Source organism: Vulpes lagopus, chromosome 20 (assembly GCF_018345385.1).
Source record: "Vulpes lagopus strain Blue_001 chromosome 20, ASM1834538v1, whole genome shotgun sequence".
NCBI classification, from domain to species: domain Eukaryota; kingdom Metazoa; phylum Chordata; class Mammalia; order Carnivora; family Canidae; genus Vulpes; species Vulpes lagopus.
The window spans coordinates 17,020,050-17,042,068 of NC_054843.1; the positions used below are offsets into that span (position 1 = coordinate 17,020,050).

General features: G+C 38.1%; 1 protein-coding gene across 1 annotated transcript in view; it reads left to right on the top strand.

Annotated features, from left to right (window-relative positions):
* ADAMTS5 (ADAM metallopeptidase with thrombospondin type 1 motif 5) overlaps positions 1-21,184 on the top strand; it is a 47,518-nt gene extending 26,334 nt beyond the window's left edge. Inside the window, exons 4-8 of the mRNA XM_041734839.1 lie at positions 6,073-6,356; positions 7,495-7,678; positions 8,019-8,194; positions 10,239-10,414; positions 14,441-21,184. Of these exons, the coding sequence (XP_041590773.1) occupies positions 6,073-6,356; positions 7,495-7,678; positions 8,019-8,194; positions 10,239-10,414; positions 14,441-15,008 (1,388 nt within the window). The 3' untranslated portion in view covers positions 15,009-21,184. The remainder of the gene's footprint in view (positions 1-6,072; positions 6,357-7,494; positions 7,679-8,018; positions 8,195-10,238; positions 10,415-14,440) is intronic.
* Positions 21,185-22,019: the final 835 nt, after the last annotated feature.

Sequence of the window (22,019 nt, forward strand, 5' to 3'; positions counted from 1 at the left end):
TGGATGTGTTAAATAAATTGAGGAAATTAGCAAAATTCTTGGAACAGCACATTCTCATGGTCTACTCATTAATTAACTCATTTCATCAAGCTTAGACTCTCTCACTTTTGAATATGTTGGTTAGACAGTCTTGTATTATAACCAAAACACACACACACACACACACACCAATTTTATCAGTGCCTATAATGAATAAAGTCATTTTAGAATATAGAGAGCCAAAGAAGGCAGTAGTACAGTGGCAAAGCTCAGTTATGCTCATTTCAAAACAGCACGCACAGATACTGAAGCAGGGGTATGCTCTAAGCACTGTCATTTAAATGTGAATTCAAACAATTTAGTAACTTTTACACTGCCACCAAAAAACTGACATAACTCAGTTTAAGTAAAAGTGTGATGGGAATTAGTAAGATGATTTTGAGATGGTCGAGGCTCTGACGTTTCAATTTCAGAGTTTAGGAGAGATCCGGAGAGAACATCAAAGTCCTAGAGGAAAGGAAAACAAACAAACAAACACATCTTTCTTAGAAGACTAGACTGATACCAAGAAACCATATGGTAAAGCCCTTTTACTTCGCTCACAGGATATCACTTGGATTTCCATCCAGAGCCTATTCATTCAGAGTTAATAGAAATAGTTCTACAGTTTTTCAGTACTAATTTTCGAGGCCATAGCAATTTTAAGCAATGAAATAGTCGTGGCAGAGGGTTGGGGTTGGGGTACTTAAGACAGGTAGACTGAGAACAAGAAGGGATATCATTTAACAATAAGGGAGAAACCAGAAAAGCTGTAAAATGTAGCCCTAAATCATTAAAAGCTCAGAGGCCTGGCACCTTTTTCCCAAAGGTCAAAAATCAGTATCACACCACCATAATCCCTGAAGGTACCTCTGTATTTCCGCATCAATACTCAGAAAGAAGTGATTTGCAATTATCAAGAAATTGTGATACTAATATAAGGGAGCAAAGCCATTGATATTTTTAGGGATATGCTCTCACAAAATGTATGCAATTCTTAGATGGGACCTAAAGAGTTCCTTATCTGGAAAATCCATTTATGGATAATAGCTCATCTGTCTCCCTCTCACCTCCGGCAGTGCTAGAAAAATGAGGTCTTAAAGCACAACTAAATTAAAATCATTCGATTTGTTTTTAAAATTATTAACCATAAGTAGCTGGACATTCGTAGCGCTCTCCCACTGCCAAATTTAAATTCGTTAATACTGAGTGTTTCCTGATGATTTAGTTCCAAGCACTATGTAGCAATTCAGTTATGGTTGAAAAATCAACGTGCACACTCTAAAATAACTAGGCCTGCAGATTTGTGATTCAGAAAAGGAGAAGCCATGTCTCAGGGGAACACCCCACCACCAGCCTTGCCAAGATATTTGTAGACATTCTGCAGTGTTTGTACAAGTTAGCTTTAGGCAAGCTGGCAAGGTCTGTGAGCCCCAGAATTGAAGATAAGCCCTGGCAGGGGAAATTGTGCAGTGAAAGCAGGTTATTGAATTTCCTTTCTCAAATGCTAATAACCTTGAAGCCAAGAAAGATAGCCGTGTCCACTGTATCCCTAAGTCCCCGGTGCCAGGTGATGAGAAAGGCCACCTCCCAAACAGGCACAGCTCAAGAACCCCTTTGGCACCGACTGCTAAGGCAAATCTAGAGACAATTTTGAAATATTAACATGCGGTATGTTTAAAGAGCTAAGTGTATAGCCATCTACTAAGCATAGGACTTTGGAGATGAAATGGTGTTTAGAAAACCAGTTCTCTGAATGCTTTGTCGGTGTAGACTATAGGCTGGTAATAAATAAGATCTTAACACTCAGTATGTAAGGTAGTACTCATAACATTCAAGGTCCATCATGATCATATCTTGATTTACACAATAAATATGTTCTTTGAAAGAATCTGCCAAGAAGACATAGTTTAAGAACATGGTGACCTGTGTTTTTAAAAAGGAGACTTTTTCATCTAATTTCCTTGGCATTACCTTTGCTCAGCAGGGCACTTAGAGCTTGTGACAGTTTCACAAAGAGACCCTTGGGATTGCTTTTGGTCAACAACCATGGTCTGTACATTTCCATGTCCTTAAGTTTTCTCTGTCAGCTGGTCCATAATGCATCGGTTTCTCTTTTATGTTAGGCATTCAAATGAAGACGTTAAAGAACTTTGAGTTGCCAGGCCAGAGAGATATGCCTGGAAGTAAAAGGGGAAAGTTTGCAATGGACGAGTTTCATTAAGAATATCAATTGATTTCTGATACACCATGGATATTTAGGCCAATGCCTAGTTTCATGCCTATGTATTGGAAAGGACTGAAATAATCATAGTGTTAGAAACAGATAAGACAATATGAAAAAGAATAGAGAAGGACTAACTTGGGTCTGATAATTTTCATTAATCATTAAAATAAAGGACAAACAGTGCTGGCATCAGATACAAAAAAAAAGCCAACAATTTTTCTGCTCCGTTGCCCGGGGGCATGGCATAACTTCCATGACCGTTAGCATACTCTGCGGCCAGCAGAGATTACCACTTTCTTTCTTTTGTTTGTCACAAGTCACTGCCTTTTGCTTTTTAATTTTTTTACCTTCAAGCATTTAACTGAACATGGATGGTAAAAACAAATATGCAATACGGACACATTTTTGTTGTCTTTCTTTTGGAAACTACCCATTTTTATACATAGGAAATGTTAAAACAAAAGAAAAGAAGGAAGCAGTGGGGGAAAGGAAAAACAGGTTGGCAGTGTGCGGAAAAGGACAAACAGGCAAAATATTGGCAGCGAAGCCCAGATAGGATCTCAGACTAGGATAAAGTGAAAAATATGTGGAGTAGATAGAAAGAAGTGGTTGAGAATAAAAGCCAAGCAGATTAGGAAAAGTCAGCAGTAGATTGGCTGCCTTTAGAGCTCAATACAAACGATACTGAAAGATTGACAGATTTCCTCTTTCAATCTTCCCCCAAACTGTAGCGTTAAAAAAAAGGACAGTATAAATCCAGTTCTCTATTACTTAGATTTTGAATGTTTTATGCTGTGAGATTCAGAATCAAGATTCTAGATTGATTTTTTTTTTTTTTTATTGTTCCGCAGCACAATGTTGGAAAGCATTCCATTTGGTAAAGGAGTCTGTACCTATTTTATTGCAAAAGGACATAATTTAACATATAGATAAAATTGATAGAGTGTATATCTCAGGGTAAACAGGAACTAATGCAGCAACAAATCTGGTAAGAACATTGGAAAAATAAATTAATGGCAATTCTGAAATAAATCATTTGATTATAAGTATGAAGTCATCCCCAGGTGATCTCTGAGGGAAAAATATAGAGCTGAGATCTGGCATTTTTAATAGCAAAGCAAATGTGTTACTCATTTTTAAAACTTACATTTTGGACCTGAAACTAATGTAACATCATGTGTCAACTATACTCAAATCAACGAAAAACAGAACAAAACTTACACTTTGGTATTAAGCTTTTTAAGAGAGATGTCACATCTTGGAGTCTCCTTGTGTTAGGTTGATTTCAAATTGAATTATATGCTTCTTTCTGCTCATCATGTCCCAGTGAGGTAGAAAGATGTCAGTGACTCCAAGTCCACAAAGAGGTGGTGAGTTATTTTGGCTCAAGAGGAACGAGGTGGACTCATGCCACATGTGCCCACACGTGTTAAAGACTTCCCAGCTAATCCTGCGTTACGCAGTCTGATGGTTCTGTGCTTTTTAGTAAAATAAAAGTTTCTTAAAACAGCACTTTTGAAGAATTGGAAAGCATTCTTGCTGTCTCAGAGATTTGTTGACAGTCTTGTAACATCAGCAATGTGTCAGGCATTCCCTGGCTTATACAATCTTCTTTTTTATGTAGCAGTGAAGATAACGCTTCTCATGGAGTTATCGTTGCCTAACCTTACCATTTTCTAAACAAAGCTTAGTGAGGGTTTACTGTCATTCTTTCCTATTGACTTGACGCTGATGTTTTTCTTTTAACTCGATGTTTTTCTCCCAAAGTTCTCTTTGGCTGGATACTTATTTTTAATGCTTTCTCTGGCTTGCCTTCAGAAGCTTTACCTCTTCAAACGTTCTGGCTCAGAAATTAAATAGGAACTCTGCTCTGTATTCATTTTCATATAATGCGCCCATCACAGATTGACAAATTCCAAGGTATTCACTTTGAAGAAACTTGAATGTAGTTGTAAAAACATTTGTAGTATACTTAGAACATGCTGACTCTTCCATATCTGGGCGGAAAGGCAGATTGAAATGTGATTTTCTTTTGTTAAGTAAAAAAGAACAACTCGAAAATATCTAAAATCCTTAAATATGTTGAGCATAGTATCACCTGTCATTGTTTTGTATTTTTCTAGTCACCCTTTATCTCTCAGTGATTTTTACCCCTAGAGTATGACAATGAGAAGAGAAACATTTCACAGAGCTTGAAAATCGGTTAGGGAGAGGTTAACTAATTTGGTCAAAAACACTCAGCCACTTAGTGTTTTGCCAGAATTAGACTTTGGACCAGGTGTTTCTACCATAAGGCATGATATCCACTATTTAAAATATCTCCGCACATGCTTGCCCAGTCAGCAATAAAACAAGGAATCTATCCACATGCTGAGCAGAGGCGAGATGGTGTATGATGTCTATGACGAGGAAGGCAGGCTCTGAGCATAAACCTCTATTAGCTATGTGACTTTGGCTCAGTGACCTATTTTTTCATTTCTCAATTTCCTTATGTGTAAAATAAGGAAAATATTAGAAGCTGCTTCGTAGGGTTCTTATGATGATTAAATAAGTGAATATATTTAATGAAGTAGAACGGTGTAAATGTGTAAGAAATATTTGTTATTTTTAGTACTATTAATAATTGTCTAGCAAATTCCAAAATCCCAAGTAAACCAAAATATGCAGAAGCTGGTGGGTGATGTGCATGCTCCCATGGGCCCAGAGAAATTCATGGTGTTAAACTGGGTGGGGATTAGGGAAGCTTTTGAGGGGAGGGAAGGCATATATCAGCTTTTGAATTTGCGTTGTCCACGAGTGTACCCACTTCTATTGACGCCCCAACCTTTACATCCCCCATTTTACTAGGTAAGGAGAGCACCAACGTATTTGTGCAGAACACTTTGAGCACCCAACAACTACTAGTTGCATTAAAGAATAGACCTAAACAAATAACAAAGAAGAATTAAAAGATGGGCTTCATCCCAAATTATCAAAGATTATGTCTTTTCTTTGCCCTCTGCTCTTTTATTCTGTTTGAAGAATAAAAGAAAGTCTTTTAAGGACTTTATTAAAGTCTTTGTTAAAGAAATCTTGAAGTCTTTATTAAAATCCATGTAAGTCTAGAAGAAATACTTCTATTTTCTCTATTCTCTATTCTCTAATACTTCTTCTATTTCTCTTCTAATACTTCTCTATTTTCTCCCCGGGGAGACCCCGGGGGAGGGTGAATCTGAGTCATTGTTGTGTTTTCCCAATATCTAGTATGTTCCCAATAGCTAGAACATTATAAGTGCTGACCACATGCTTGTTGAGTGGAAGAATGAATGAGGTCTCGCCTTGTTATTTATTAAATTAATGGAGCAGGGACTTGGGTGGGCACATAAGGAAGAGAAAAGCTGAAAGGAGAAAAGAGTATAAATAGAGTACATATATAAACTCTGTTTCCTAGAGTTGTAATGCTTAGGTACTACTACAACTCTTGTTGTTGTTGTTGTTGTTATGTCTATTCTATTATTTCCTCTAGGCCCACCCCGATTTCTCCTAGACCCTCAGCATAATGGCTATTTTCACAAGTAGTTATTACAAAATAATCGTATTTGATCATGCACTGCCATCCTGACAGGTGCCCCAGAGCACACAGCCCATTGACAAGCCTGGAGAGGGGGTTGGTGAATGCAGAGGCACCCGTGTCTGTCCCTTGGGCTCCCCTCTCCAGGGCTTCGGCCTGCAGATCTGTGGGTGCACGATGCTCCCACGCCAGCTGGCGGGCTGCATCTTCAGATCCATGATTTTAGTTGTTTGACATCTCTACACAGAGCCGTGGCCCATCTCGGTTATTCTTTCAGGTAACTGTCTGCTGGACCTGCCACGCAAGCAGATTCTGGGACCCGAAGAGCTCCCGGGACAGACGTACGACGCCACCCAGCAGTGCAACCTGACATTTGGGCCCGAGTACTCCGTGTGCCCCGGGATGGACGTCTGCGCTCGCCTGTGGTGTGCCGTGGTGCGCCAGGGCCAGATGGTGTGTCTGACCAAGAAGCTGCCAGCCGTGGAAGGGACACCATGTGGGAAGGGGAGGATCTGCCTGCAGGGCAAGTGTGTGGACAAAACCAAGAAAAAATATTATTCAGTAAGTGATTTTCTTGTCACGCAATGCCTGGAGAGGCAGGATCTGAAGTACATTCCTGTGACATGTGTGGCTACTATCACCAGAAGCCTTGATTTCCTAGTTAAAATAGTTTTCCTTGAGAGGCCTAAGCAAAGCATTTGCTTGCTCTCCTCTGATTTTCCAAGGTCCGAGGAGAGCACTGACATATGCACGATGCCTCTGTCTTCCAAGACGCTCACACGACCATGCGTTCTCAGATTACCCTGACAGCAGCCAGGAGAAGTTCTTCACCCAGTCCTTCAGCCAAGGAGTTTATGATATTCTTCCTTTTGGGGCTGCTCAGCTTCCTGCTATAAGGTTTCCAGAGTGATAGACCTAGAGTGTCGTAATAGGGCTCCTTAGTCCCTGCCATGTGAATGCCCGTGGTGTGGGCACACGTGGTGTGCATGCCCATGGTGTGGGCACACGTAGTGTGAATGCCTGCAACGTGGGTGCACGTGGTATGGGTACACGTGGTATGGGCACACGTGGTGTGAATGCCCGTGGTGTGGGTGCATAGGGTGTGGGTGCACTTCAGTATCTGTCACATTCCCTCTCTACAGAGGACTCCAGTCTAATGAGACATTAAGCCAAATTCAGGTCAGGTACATTTATGCATGTGACAGAGGGTCTGGCTCAGGTGGGATGTGTGATGTCAACAAAGGGATGCAGAACTTCAGTGCTAACGAGGGAGAAAAGTGTAAATACAACCAACTATGCCAGGCATCGTGCAAAATCTTTAGCATCATATATTTTGTTAAAGATGCAGGATCAGAGCTGCCAAGAACTTAGCTATGGTTCAGGCGGTTATTAACAGAAATGTACGGGATCAGAAGGCCCAGAGAAACCAGGAGTGATGCTTGCTGTGCTCAGTACTGCTAGTGAGACATTCAGATCCTAGTGCCAGAGAGTTGCAGGGAGCAGAACAGGTGACTCGCTTAGGATTGGAATCGCACTGTAATTCCAGAATGTCCAAGATCTGTGGCCATGTTCAATTCAGCGAAAGTTTATACCTATGATGGGGTTTCCACCATGGCATTGAATGCAAGTGATTTCCAAATGTACGTTTTGAATATTTTTCTCCTTTCTGAGTTAAAATATCTTCCATTTTCCATTTCAGACATCAAGTCATGGAAACTGGGGATCCTGGGGATCCTGGGGCCAGTGTTCCCGCTCATGTGGGGGAGGAGTACAGTTTGCCTATCGCCACTGCAATAACCCTGCACCCAGAAACAATGGTCGCTACTGCACAGGGAAGAGGGCCATCTACCGCTCCTGCAACGTCACACCCTGCCCACCTAATGGTACGCTGCTCCCAAGTGTCAGCAACCACCGTGTGCCACATGTAATTTGTATTCTAGCAGTAATAAATGAAGGAGGCTGGAGGAAATAACCTATTAATCTTGTACTTCACAGTTCCACCAGTGTGCAAATCAATAACAAACACATGAGTGATTTTTTTAAAACTATTATTACAAACAACTGTTTAGAGAGTTAGGAAGAAAATAATCGTTGCTTTCAACTCCCGTGTATGGATAAAATCCAACGAGTTTGCATCTTTTCATTAAAATTATTTAAATGCACAAAGACTATATCTAAGTTTCAGTATCGACAAAGTGATAACGTGACATGTTTGTTTTTTAGGTAAATCTTTTCGTCACGAGCAGTGTGAGGCCAAAAACGGGTATCAGTCTGATGCAAAAGGAGTCAAGACATTTGTGGAATGGGTTCCCAAATATGCAGGCGTCCTGCTGGGAGATGTGTGCAAACTGACCTGCAGAGCTAAGGGCACTGGTTACTACGTGGTGTTTTCTCCAAAGGTAACTGCACACTAACTATCCAAAAACAGTAGACGTACCTGCTGGAAATTATTTGGTAGAATAAAGCCTAGAGATACCAAATACAAACAGTTGTTATTTGGGAGGTAACTAGATTTTGGAGGGATTTATTTTATTTCATTGTATTTTTAAGATTTTATTTATTCATTTGAGAGAGAGAAAGAAAGAGCACCAGCTAGGGGAGCAGCAGAGGGAGAGAGAGAGAGAGAGAGAGAGAAGCAGACTCCCCACTGAGCAGGGAGCCTGATGGGGGCTTGATCTCAGGACCCTGAGATCATAACCTGAGCCGAAGGCAGATGCTTAACTCACTGAGGCACCCAGACGCCCCTTTATTTTCATCTCTATATTTCCAAACCCTATACAAAGAACAAAAATTATTCTGTAAACAGAATAAGTAAAACGTGTGAAAAGGTATTTTTGAAAACTCTAACTCCGTCAAGGAAAGTGAGATGTGTTGGGCAGCCCGGTGGCTCAGCAGTTTAGCACCGCCTTTAGCCCAGAGTGTGATCCTGGAGTCCTGGGATCAAGTCCCACGTCGGGCTCCCAGCATGGAGCCTGCTTCTCCCTCTGCCTGTGTCTCTGCCTCTCTCTCTGTGTCTCTCATGAATGAATAAATAAAATCTTTAAAAAACAAAAAAGGAAAGTGAGATGTGATCTTAACTTCCAAATAGTCTTGAAAACAACTAGAATGTCCTAGGTAAGTTTGTGCAGGGAACTGAAAGCAAGAAAGCTTTCTACTTTTCTATCATTTAATTAAGAATTCCTTTGGTGATTTATGAAGAGAGGTTTCAAGATCATCATCCCTGACCCAGACCTTTCAACGTCTTGCACTCTTAATATGAATCAATGTCCCTGTAGTTATACACGTTATAATATACGCAAGTAAAATTATCCCTTATTTGTCACAGGTGAACATTTTCTAAGTTACTAACAGTTATTTCTCACAATCAGTGTTCTGCAGCAACTTAAAATACTATTTATCTAATTTGTAAACAGGTGCTGCATTTAAAAAATCACCTCTGAAATTGGCCTTCAGGTTTGTATGAAAAATTACTGAAAATAAATTAGTGCCCAACTCAAGTAATTTAAAAGGTATTTTATCTTTTTATTGCAAGATAATACATTTTCCTTTAAAAGCATGACAAAGAATAAGAGGAAAAATGCCACCTGGAAATGCCACCCTCTGGGGAGCTGTGAGCCTTTTGCAGTATTCCCTACTTCAATTTACACAGATACACACACTTGCATACTCACACACATGTGGAAAGAGTTGTATATACACAAATATGAAGTACTTCTGTTTATTTACATGAGACTACCTATGTTCTTTATATATGCTCACATGCATATATAAAACCGCAAAGTCCATATTATGTACTATTTTATAACTAGCTTTTTAGATATATACTGATTCCTTTGCTCAAAATATATTCAGTGTCTCCCAGTACTTTCCCCTGACTTTCCCAGACTCTTCCTACACTACTGTGTCTCTATTTCAGCATTTGAGAGTTCAGCACGAGATAGGGAATGTTTTTCAACCGTAACAAGGTTTTGCACGCCAGTTTAGATTTTCCAGCATATTACTATAATAACAAGTATGCCACAAGGAAGGATCTCGGCGATCTTGAGCTTGCTCATTTTCTGCTGTCCACACAAGTGACAAGTTGCACAGGCTAAGCGAAATGATTATCGCTGTCGACGTAGAAAGGCAAGACCATGTACCGTGGGATCGTGCTCTGCATGCAGAAAGGGAGATGAGTACCTTGGGTCTCCAAGCATATTTTAGAATTAAGCTCCAGAGAGAAAGGGCATAACCCAGATTTATTCCAGATCTTCTTTCTGCCGATACGTCAAGGATTTGTCAGTGAGGTACTCTGGGGCCCTGTGGCGTTTGGTTGGCTGGTTGTTTTTTGATGCGCTATCCCAGTGAAATGCAAAACTCAAATCAGAACTTGCTATTTTGCCATGGGAACCAGGGACCTGTGCACAAGTATTTCCTGACGCTGACATGATCCTTGTTATTCAGGTGACGGATGGGACAGAGTGCAGGCCGTACAGTAACTCTGTCTGTGTCCGGGGGAAGTGTGTACGAACTGGCTGTGATGGCATCATTGGCTCAAAGCTGCAGTATGACAAGTGTGCAGTGTGTGGGGGAGACAACTCCAGCTGCACGAAGGTGGTTGGCACTTTCAATAAAAAAAGGTAAGGGGATTGAATAGTTGCCCTTACGTGCTTTAGACTCGAAAACCTGAAAAAGGGGGACCTGTGTTACCTCACAAGCTATTTGTGGGGGGAGGTCTAGCATGGCTCTGGTAACACATTATACATGTGAGAACCAAGGAGATGGAGGAGGAGATGAAAAAGTTCTGGTTGCAGAGTGCCAACTCCTGGGGCCTCTGGAAGCAGATAAATGGCAGTGGCTCTGAGGTCAAGATCTTGCAGAGTGCGAACCTGAAAAGAAAAACTCTGGGACATCCCCGCTAGCAGTCTCTTGCAGATCTCTTATTTCTGAACATAGTTTTAGGGAAGGATGGCCAGTTTCCATCATAATTATTTTGTTTTACAAACAAATTTTCATTAGGCTGTATGTTTTCTTGAGAAGACCTCTCTCATTGCAAAATGGAAGTTAATTGCAGTGATGCAGACAAGAATATCACTTTGTAGTGAACTCTCCTGGTTTAGATCTACTCTATAAAGAAACATATACGGTAATGTCTGCTTCCTCTATGATCCTTGATTATGCTTTCATTTTAAATATGTAAGTTTAGAAAGTACCAATTTCTGGAATTAAAAATTTTTAAGATTTGTTTATTTATTTTAGGTAAAGCAAAAGCAGGCACACGTGTAAGAGCAGGAAGGGCAGAAGGAAAGAAGCTTCAATCAGACTCCCCCCACTGGTCCAGGACTCTACATGGGGGTCAACCCCATGACCCATGAGATCATGACCTGAGCCAAAACCAAGACTGAGTCACTTAACTGACTGAGCCGCCCAGGCGCTCCTGGCATTAAATATTATGTTATCAGCTAGGATGAGGGAGCAGGCTAAAAAGTCTGCTGGAATGCAGGATTGTTTTTCTTCTTCACCAAACCACTCTTGATGCTAAGTGGTATTGGTCCAGTGCACTTGTATTCCTGGTGTGTGTGGTGTATCGTCTGTATCTGGAGGGTAATATGCAAACCAAATTAACAATAAGGATTCATTAAAACAATCTCATGCCATGTTATTGTGGAAAACTGGAAATTATCTTTGATAAAATTTTAAAAATGGCATGGTGAAGAATTTATTCTGAGTTTATTTTTTTATTCTTTTTTTTTATTCTGAGTTTAAATACGCATTACTAATCCTATTCGCTAGTGATTTAGCAATTATTCATCCAATTGTATTGAGCCATCTTTGTAAAATACCCTGCGTGTCAATCATACACTGCATTTTTATATTGCAAAGGTACAATACACCTTACACATGACGGAGTTTACCTTTTTGTTTTACAAACGAGGAACTGGGACTCTGAAAGTTTAAAGCTTATCTAATTTTGCATAGTTGATGAATTCCAAAGCAAGGGCTATACCTTAGATCATAAGATAAAAAAAAAAAAAAAAAAAGGAAAGAACGAAGGAAGAGGAAGAAATTCAGGAATCAAAAGGAAATATCTCATGTACCACATGCTATGTATTTTTCTTACATGAAATTAGCCACTTTTTTAAATACTAAACTTGGCATTTTGTTTTTTGGATTGGCAACCAACATCCACACATTTGTTGTCACATGGAAAGATGAAGAAATTCATGATAGCGACAAGTAGTGGGCAACCTGACAGCTTGCAAATCGATTTGGCCAAGATTACATTATGTGGTACAAATGATCTGTTTATTCCAAATAAATTACCTTGGCCTAGAGTGATGTATAAAAAAGGACATTGAACTTGGGACTGAAATCTTTGTAATCAAGCTCTGGCTCAGTAATTTACAAAGACTATGTGCTGTCCCAAGAGTCACTTCATTTTTCTCTTTTTCTTTATTTTTTTTCTATTAATTCTTGAGAGCAGAATGGAATTAAAAGCAATTATCTTGTTAGTTAATATTGCTGTGAGGATCCATTGAGATCATGCATACATGCATATTAAAATATTTCATCAAGCTCAAACCTCTTCACTCAAACCTCTTCAATATGACTCTAACCTTAATTCACCCCTCTCAATGTCTTTCATCTCAGTAAATAGCAACTCAGTCTTTCTATTGCTCAGTACCAGGAGAATAAGAGAATCATCTTTTACTGAGGCAATAAGAAATCAAGACACCAGTCCTCCTACTTACCATTGCCTTGTGAAGCTGAAAATACCAACCAATCCTCATAAATCTGAGACAGACTCCAAGGAATAAGGATTTAAAAAAAAGAAGAAAAAAAAAAAACTCTCCTGCCTGATTCCCTTACCCTTCATTCTTTATTTTCTTTACACCCTGACAGGTATCATTTAAATTCTGAATATAACCAGAATGTATTTTCATGTAACTGGTAGAAAGTATGGCTGGCAGACATAAGGACTTTCATGCATGATAATATTGTGAAAAGAGGAAACTAGGAGTAAGAAGCCATGGCTTTTGAGCCTAGCACTGCCACTAGCTCTGGAGTGCACTTGTTCAAATACTTTAAAACACCTCCACTTTATATGCTTTCTATATAAAATGAGATATTCTCTCCAACATCAACTGGTTTTATTTGCATATGATCTCTTGGTATTAGATATTTTAAAAAAAAAAAGTTCTGTAACAAATTCTAATCTAAAATGTATTACAAAACTAAAAATAATGAGTCACGTTGGATGGATAAGCCATTAGCAGTATTGTGTTTTCTGTCTCCCAACACAATAGGAAACTCTGAAACCTTTGTGGCAGTCCCTGTCCGTCAGATGCCCAATGGACAGCGGGCTTCCCTGGGAAGGAGCCTCTGCTCGAATTCAGAGGGAATGGCTGGGCAGGGAAAATACACTTGGATTTTCAGAGTATGAATCAGTTGCCCCATCACCTCTAAACCTGGATAAGAGTTTAGCAGTAGATGACTAAATTTAACACACATCAAACTTCACAGACAATATATTTAAAACAAAACATATAGAGGCCTTATTATAAAATTACTTATGGAGGCAAAGATTTTCTCAAATGACTCCTTCTTGGTAAGTCCCCTGGTGCTTAATTAATATTTCTGTCCTAGCATTTTCAAAAGCTCTGCATACTGGAAATATTGATGCCTTTGCCCATTTTCCTGAGCAGATGATGAGTTATTGGAGACTGACTTTGTCACCCATCATATAGCCTCACTCAATCTATCATGTTTATGGACATGAAGTACCCAAGGAAATTTACTATGGCATTAAAGATTCCTATTTTTTTTCTTTTGATGATACTGGTAGACTATGGTTACCTACTTACAGAATTTTCTATTTCATTTGTGTTCTGCTCAAGAAATCCAGAATTCTAGTGGAAATAGAAGCAGAGATTCTACTCTGTCTCTAGATCAGCAGTTAAATCTGTGGTTTCCCAACTACTCTGCACATTTGGAACAATTCCCAAAGTCCTGCTGCCACTGCCCTATCCTGACAGATGGGATTTAATTGATCTTGGGTCTGGGGATTTAGATTTTTGAAAGACCTCCATGTGATTTTAATATGCAAATAGTTTGGAGACACATGAATTTAAAGCTTTCTAATGAGATTGAGGGCAGATTTTAGTTTGTGTTTACATATATCTTATTTTGTGCCAGAATGATAGGATTTGTTAATGTTTTTATAAATCTTTGAACAAAGTTGGCAGAAACAAAGGCGGATTTTAAAACAAAGGCGGATTGCTAACATCATCCTAATTTTGAACATCATGATAAAAATGCGTACATCATAGTCTGATTGCAATTTTATTTTGTTACAAGAAAACTAATTCTCGAAGCCAATTTTAGGATGATTTGAAAGTTATCTAGGTCAGTTGGTGGGGACAGGTGACTTGGGGACCCTACTCCTCCGCCATCTTGCTCCAAAATCTGAAGCCAATTATAAACTAATCTCTTAACTACATTAAAACTGTATGAAGATAAGGGGGGACTTTTAGAGAACTTTTATTTGGTTCTCCATTTATTAAGAGTTTATTTATTCTTCTTTCTCTGTGTGTGTGTGTGTGTGTGTGTTTTTTTTTTCTTTCTTTCTCTCCCCCTCTCTCCTCTGTGGACTTTCTTGCTTCCAGTAAGGGTTACACTGACGTGGTGAGGATCCCCGAAGGGGCAACCCACATCAAAGTCCGGCAGTTCAAAGCCAAAGACCAGACTCGATTCACTGCCTACTTAGCTCTGAAGAAGAAAAACGGTGAGTACCTCATCAATGGGAAGTACATGATCTCCACCTCAGAAACCATCATCGACATCAACGGAACAGTCATGAACTACAGCGGCTGGAGCCACAGGGATGACTTCTTGCATGGCATGGGCTACTCAGCCACGAAGGAAATTCTAATAGTGCAGATTCTTGCAACAGATCCAACGAAAGCATTAGATGTCCGTTACAGTTTTTTTGTTCCCAAGAAGTCCACCCAAAAAGTCAACTCAGTCACCAGCCATGGCAGCAATAAAGTGGGCTCGCACACTCCACAGCTGCAGTGGGTAACAGGCCCATGGCTTGCATGTTCTAGGACCTGTGACACGGGCTGGCACACCAGGACGGTGCAGTGCCAGGACGCAAACCGCAAGTTAGCGAAGGGATGTCTTCTCTCTCAGAGGCCTTCCGCATTTAAGCAATGTTTGCTGAAGAAATGTTAGCCTGTGGTTGTGATCTTATGCAGAGATAACTAGATGCTTCATCACGGAGAAGTCATGGCCAATGGTGGTGATCAATCGTGGTGAACAAGAGGTCTCCCTAAAGCACAGAAAGTCACGCTTCAATGGTATTGTCAACAGGAGTCTAATTATGGGCAGAATCTGCTCTCGGTGACCAAATGAAGATGTGCACCATTTCATGTGACAGTGGTGACCTTGGAATATAGAAAAATTTGGGAGTTCTGAACATCCCCTGGGCTACAAGAATGAAAAAACACTGATGAATGTAGAATCAGGGGACTTTTGAAGATGGAAGAACGGTCTCCCCCTTGTCACCTACCTCTTATAGAATGTCTTCAAAGGCATCATAATCATTATCATCCACAATACACAGTAGCTTATTTTTACTGTTTGTAAATACGTTCTCCCTTGGTATGTCACTTTATATCACTTGGTTCTATTAAAAAATATGTATATATATATGCACATATATATACATATATATATTTCTATAAAAAAATGTTTGACCAAAGTAGGTCTGCAGCTATTTCAACTCCTTCTAGTTTCCAGAAAGAGCTGTGGATGTTTTACTGGAAATTAAGAACTTGCTGCTGTTTTAATAAGATTTTGCATACTTTCAGACTACAGGAGATCAAATTTTAGTCAAAAACCATTTTGACAGCAAGCATCTTCTGAGAAATTCTAAAAAGAAAAAGGATCTCAGTGTATCTAGTCATTTAAATACATGCACGGGTCCATTTCCTTAAACTTTTGACTGCCTGGAAGTTTCAGGCACCCAGCCAAATTGACGCATAATTAGGATGTAGAAGTAGTGTTCGCGTGTGTGTATGTTATGAGTATTCAAGAGTCTAGAAACTAGTTTCTACCCTAAAAACTAGTTTCCTTGTGTTAGAATTTAAAAGGAAAAAAAAAGGCATACTTCACCATAGTCTTGATTTATACTTTCACACCACTTTCCCGTTCAGAAGCTTTCATCCGATATCATACATAGTGTAATATTCATTCAAAACACACAGCAGAGAGTTTTCTGTTCACATCCAACACCTTCAACACTGGTATACCTCTTACCAGCAAGCCTTTAAAATGTGTTTGTTTTCGCTTGTATGTTTGTTCAAGGGTTCTGTAAGACCTGCAATGTTTTGTACTTCTTGTTGACTTAGTATAATAGGAGTATTAAAGATCACTCTGTAGTTAGCCACATCTAGAAGTGGTTATCATTAATGTGGCTCATGCAAAAAAAAGAAAATAGTGGTTAATATTAATAAGACTGTTTCCACACCGTACAGGCAATAATTTCTTGCATTTTCTTTTTAAATCCAAGTATACTGATACTGTACTTAAGATTTTTCCCAATTGGAAAGCATTTGGTTGTACCAGCAAGTGTTTGGGTGATGAAATGTGATGATTTTTGAGAAGTTTGTTGCTTCTATTTCTGTAGTCTGTCTTGGTAGGTTATAAGTTTGGATGTTAGAGATGGAAAAGTTTTACAATTATATGCATAAAAGTCTTTTTTTTTTTAACAGTAAACTGCACCTCTCCACCCCATAGCTCAGAAAATCCAAGATGTTCAGTTTCATTGGGATTTCTTTTTCTTTATGAAATATTACAAAGACAATTGTTTGTTATAAAATTTTATAATAACCATACCAAATGTGCCTACTGTTAAAGATTTGCATATAAAGATGTTAAGGGACCATTGTTTGAGTTCCCTTAAGCTCACAAGAGTTTATTTTTATTAGAAGATATTTTTAATATAAAAGAATTATGTAATTGATCTAGCTATATCACATTCATTTCAGGGGGCGAAGATGTCTCACTGTTTTAAATATTTCCTTAAGAAATTATTTGGTAAAGCAAAATAATTGTTTTACAAAACTAATGATCATCCTTTGGCTTTTCATAGACTATCATTGCTTTAGACATGGTCATCTACTCTTAATAAATTATTGATTAGAGAAGTGAGGCCCAACATTTGGCCATATAGAACATTTGGCCTCCATACATTTGATGGAGGTCACCAGATACCAGGGAGAGGGAACAACGTTTTTCAAATCAGTCAGAAAAAAATCAAATCACACTATTTGACTATTCCAAGAGAACTAATAGTGAGGCTGACATTACATTTTCCCAATTTTTGAAATAATTTTAATCAACATAATTCTGACAAAGTTTGTTTTTATCTTTTATAGCTACAGTCACAGCAATATTAAGAAATAACTGAAGGGCACAAATGCTTGTCTCCTATTCTGCTTCTCTATACTGTATTCATAGATTTTTTTTAGTATGATTTATCATTTATTTTTCCCCAAAATAATGAAGTTTTATACTTCTCATTGAAACAATCCTAGAGAGCTTAAAAGGAATAAACCACTATTCCATGCTTTTAAGGAGTTTTCTTTAGTGTTTTCATACAAACATCAGTAGATTGACTGAGGAATGTATATCTATCTCAACTCTTGAGAAAAATAATAGAGACTGGAAACTGAAATTCAGAGAAATGGAGTGTTCAGTAGATGTAGGGAATGATAAAGGGAAAATCCTCCATAACAAAATCTAGTTTAGTCCAGTTGGATGTTGGACAATGCGCGTCACCTTTCCAGACTTGCATCGTGAATAGAGTCTGGAATTCACGATGCTGAGGCTCCTTCCTTGGGGGAAAAAAAAAAAGATTTGTCTGTAAATGCTCAGGTTAGTAAGAATCTAATCCCACAGAACTAAACACTCCAGATTAAGTTTCACTGAATAAAGGGAGCCCAGAAGAAAATAGCATTTCTTTCTTCTGGAACAGGAAAGTCCAAATTAAGCCCTGCCTTGTTGTTTGAAGGTTTAAGGGCGTTGTTTTAATCTATTCAGTAAATTCAACTTCCTTTGCCTTCCTGTGGAAACAGTTTTATCCCATTAAACTAAAAATTAAGGGATTAATCACAAACAAAAATAAAGTTGCAGCACTGAAAAAAAAGTAATTTATTGTTTTTGCGACTGGTATGTGAATTTGTGTGATAAAAGTATTTATTCTTATTTAACAAAAATATGTGCAAATTCTATATTTAAAATGTTTTGCTGTTGTCCTACTTTTAATTTATGCTTCATGTTTGTGTATAAAGTACACTTTGTGAGTTTACATAATTACAGCACTGGTTGCTTTTGTATTTTTTTACAGAAGGCTTTCTGCGTGAAACAGGCATATATGTATATATTCCTCACATATCCTTATTCTGATATTATAGTTTTCCTTTCTAAGAAAGTTTTCAATTTAATCTGTCTTGACCAGTAGTGTTCACTACTTGTAGTTACATTAATAGGTCTTTGGGTTTCATTAATACTAATTTTTTCAAGTCACAGATAAGAAAAACAATCAAGCAACTAAGGTCTAAGTTCTAAACTTGATATATAAAGAGTCTGGAATCTTCCCATAGAAGCTAAGAAATAGTTGAGAATCAGGTCTATTCACTTCATTGATAAACTCGGACAAGGAGCTGTTGATGTTTTATATGAAGTTTGTGTACACACAACTTACGATAGACATTGATGTTAATAAAACCAAATATTGTCCTTTGCTGCTTTAAAAACACTCCTTAAAAATTAATATCAGTTAGTCTCTAGTATTGGTAGGATTCTATAGTGAGAATAAACAAATTGCATTTAAGTGATTCAAATATTAGTAGTCATGGGTGTTTCCACAAATATGGGGTCTCCATTGATTGAGTGTGACTGTACTACTATTAATGAATCTTATGGAGTGAAGATAGGACTTGGGACAAGCAGGGACACCTTTGATCACATCAGCTTGCCTCTAAGATTTCAGTCTGGTCACAGCAATAAGGCAAAGCACACTTGGATATACAATTGACCAGACCAATCTCTGGTTCTGATGTTTCCCCCATTGACTCCTTCCTTAGTAACAAGGTCATTTCAATGGTTTAGATGAGCACAGCAAGCAAATTCAATGAAGTCTAGGACTTGTGTATGGCTTAGAGTTCACTTTTTTGTGAAATAAGATTGAATTTTAATAATGGCTAAATTTTGCTAATAGTTTATGACTGAGGATTGGTGAATATTATTAATCAATTAAGCTTAAGGCAATAAAAATACCTTATATTTTTTAAGATTTCAAGCTTGATAAATGAATAACTATGAATACGGAAATGGTCATCCAAAGCTATCATAGAATCAAGGTCAAGGTGATCTATCAGACACACAAAAAAATGAACTCGTATATTTTCTCTATCATTTTTCTCACTTGCCAACAACCTGTAGTTTTAAACTGTCAAAAAATTAGAACAATTTAGCTAATTAATCCACTGGGGAAAAAAAAAAAACACAATCTTCCCAATAGTCTCCCTGCTAACAACTAGAGAAATACTTCTCAAGTTATATGATCACGAAACACATCAGTCTATAATGCATAATTATCTTCTAGTCCATCAACATATCAACATATGGGAACATGTTGAAATAAGAACCCATTCCATTAGTGAGACAAAAATGGAAATATACATGATGTTCAGATCACAAAAGTATTCAATCTGTCAAATGCCAGTGTGATGATACCATAATTCTCAATCCAGATTTTGTGGGGAAAAAAATAAAAGAATATGTTGTTAGAAGTTGTTGGTTTTAAAAGAGACTAAGATTGAAATGTACATATTAGTTAACCCAGTTAATTGCACCTTCCTAATATAGTAGCACTTTAGCAGTAAGTTGGCTACCTGTGGTTCTTATCCTGGAGCTCCACCAGCTGGCCCATGTGGACTGCCAGAGATCAATGAAAAACCAAACAGCCCATCCCATCTTAAGGCATGGCCACATCAGAGTGATCCAAAGTCTAACACTGTGAGGAAAACTGTGATTTGTAAATAAAGCAGCATTCTTTTTGTTTGTTTGTTTTCTTTTAGCACATCCAATGAACAATTGCCATTTTTAATCAAGGTGCTAACATCTTCAGTGAGAACTGTCAAATGTGGTATTTCTGAGTTGCTATTTTATTCTACATGAGTTTTCAATTTGCAAAAGAGAACTCTTAAGTTTTTGGTGAAGGCGGGACACAACTTGATACTCAGTGTTGGGGAAATTGCTCCTAGTGGTCAGTCTGATCAGGCCTCAGTGACATAAGCCACAGGTACATCAAGGATGTTTAAGGTGGCATCAAAACTTGAAGGGTATCAGGCTAGAAGAACAGACTTTCAGAGGAGTCATGTTTCATCACTTACTAAATCATCAATGTTCCTTTCAAACATGCCTTTCAAATGAACTTGTTTGTTTCCTTACACAAACTTGTATGTGTATTTAGCCTGTTTTTAGCATTACAATATTTTATGTCCATGGTGAACACTTGGCTACGACTTCTTGGTCTTTTCTTTGACAGTCCACAGCATATTAGAAGCACTTCAGCCCAGACTGCGAACATAATTAAAATAGGAGATCATGTTGTGTATAACTTTGTGAGACTAGACTTTTCATTAAGAAACATACATTGTCTCTGGATTGTGTTTGCATTACACGCTCAGGCATGATGTAAACGTAGGAGTTGACAAATACTGCTTACATTTTAGTTATGTTGTAGGAAAACAAATCATGCACATGCTTTATAGATAGACTGCAGGTAACTGAACAGATTGCAGAAATGTATTTAATTTTATGAACAGTGGCACAAATATTTTAGTCCTATATTAGAGTCTGTGAGCAAAGACATGATAAGTGTTAAGTGGGTATAACTGAGATTTTTAAATCTTGAGAGATGCTTTCAAGGTAGAGTGAAATATTGAGGGTGTTGTATATAAGCAGTCAAATGTAAGCTGCTTACTATCTTCAGTTTTTCAGAAGTGATAGCATTTTTCAGTAAATGTGATGCAGTTAAAAAACCAAAAATCTTGGAGAACTAAGACGGGTCTTGTTTAAAATGTCTCTTCAGCTTTGGCAAATTTTGAACCTGAATCAACTATTGAAAGCATTACTGTGTCTTGTAGCCTGCATTCCACGACAGCTCTGTTATTCAGGTAAACCACGTGAACTGACTCGTTTGGGACCTATACTGTAATATTTTTCATTGAGGAACAATATCCTATTTTGTAAAGCATTTCCCTGTGTGTGACTTTAAACTGTAAAATTAAACATTGGCTTTGTGGCTTCAGTGGGCATAATAAATGTTAATTGTAAACTAGGGTAAAGTATGTACTGCATATAATATGTTTTAGAGTTGGAAACTATTGTCCATTTATTTTTAGTTTTCTCATAACAACAGTAGGACCAAGCCAGGTCTTAAGAAAGCCCTAGGCTCTCTAATTTCTATCATTCTTCTTCCTCACCATAGATCATTCATACATCTTCTATGTTAGTTATGGGACTTTGGACTATTGCTTTAAGTTCTTCTTAACAGACTGTCATCCTCTAAAGTCTATGTAGTGTTGAAATTCTGGTGTTAAACTGGTAACAGCAGGCAGCATAATCTACCTGCTTCATTTGTACTTTTTTAAAGATAAAATTCTGCTATATAGAAAAATCAAAGAGTTAATACTAATGCACACATGGAAATTCAAAAAAATTGACATTCATTCACTAGCAAAACCTATTCATTTGCTAACAAATGAATTAAGGCTTCTAAGGGCATTGATTCCTTCTTTTTTTATTTTTATTTTTTTATTTTTTATTTATTTATTTTTTTCACATTGATTCCTCCTAAACCTGAAATCAGGGATCCCTGGGTGGCTCAGTGGTTTGGCGCCTGCCTTTGACCCAGGGTGCGATCCTGGAGTCCCAGGATCGAGTCCTGCGTCGGGCTCCCAGCATGGAGCCTGCTTCTCCCTCTGCCTGTGTCTTTGACTCTCTCTCTCTCTCTCCCTCTCTGTCTATCATGAATAAATAAGTAAATAAATCTTTTAAAAAAATAAACCTGAAATCATTACTATTTAGTGTACATTGCAAACATTGAATTTCTTCCTCATATCAAATAATATTTCAGAATTCTTGTGCTTGAAATTCCCTTCTTCGTAAGAT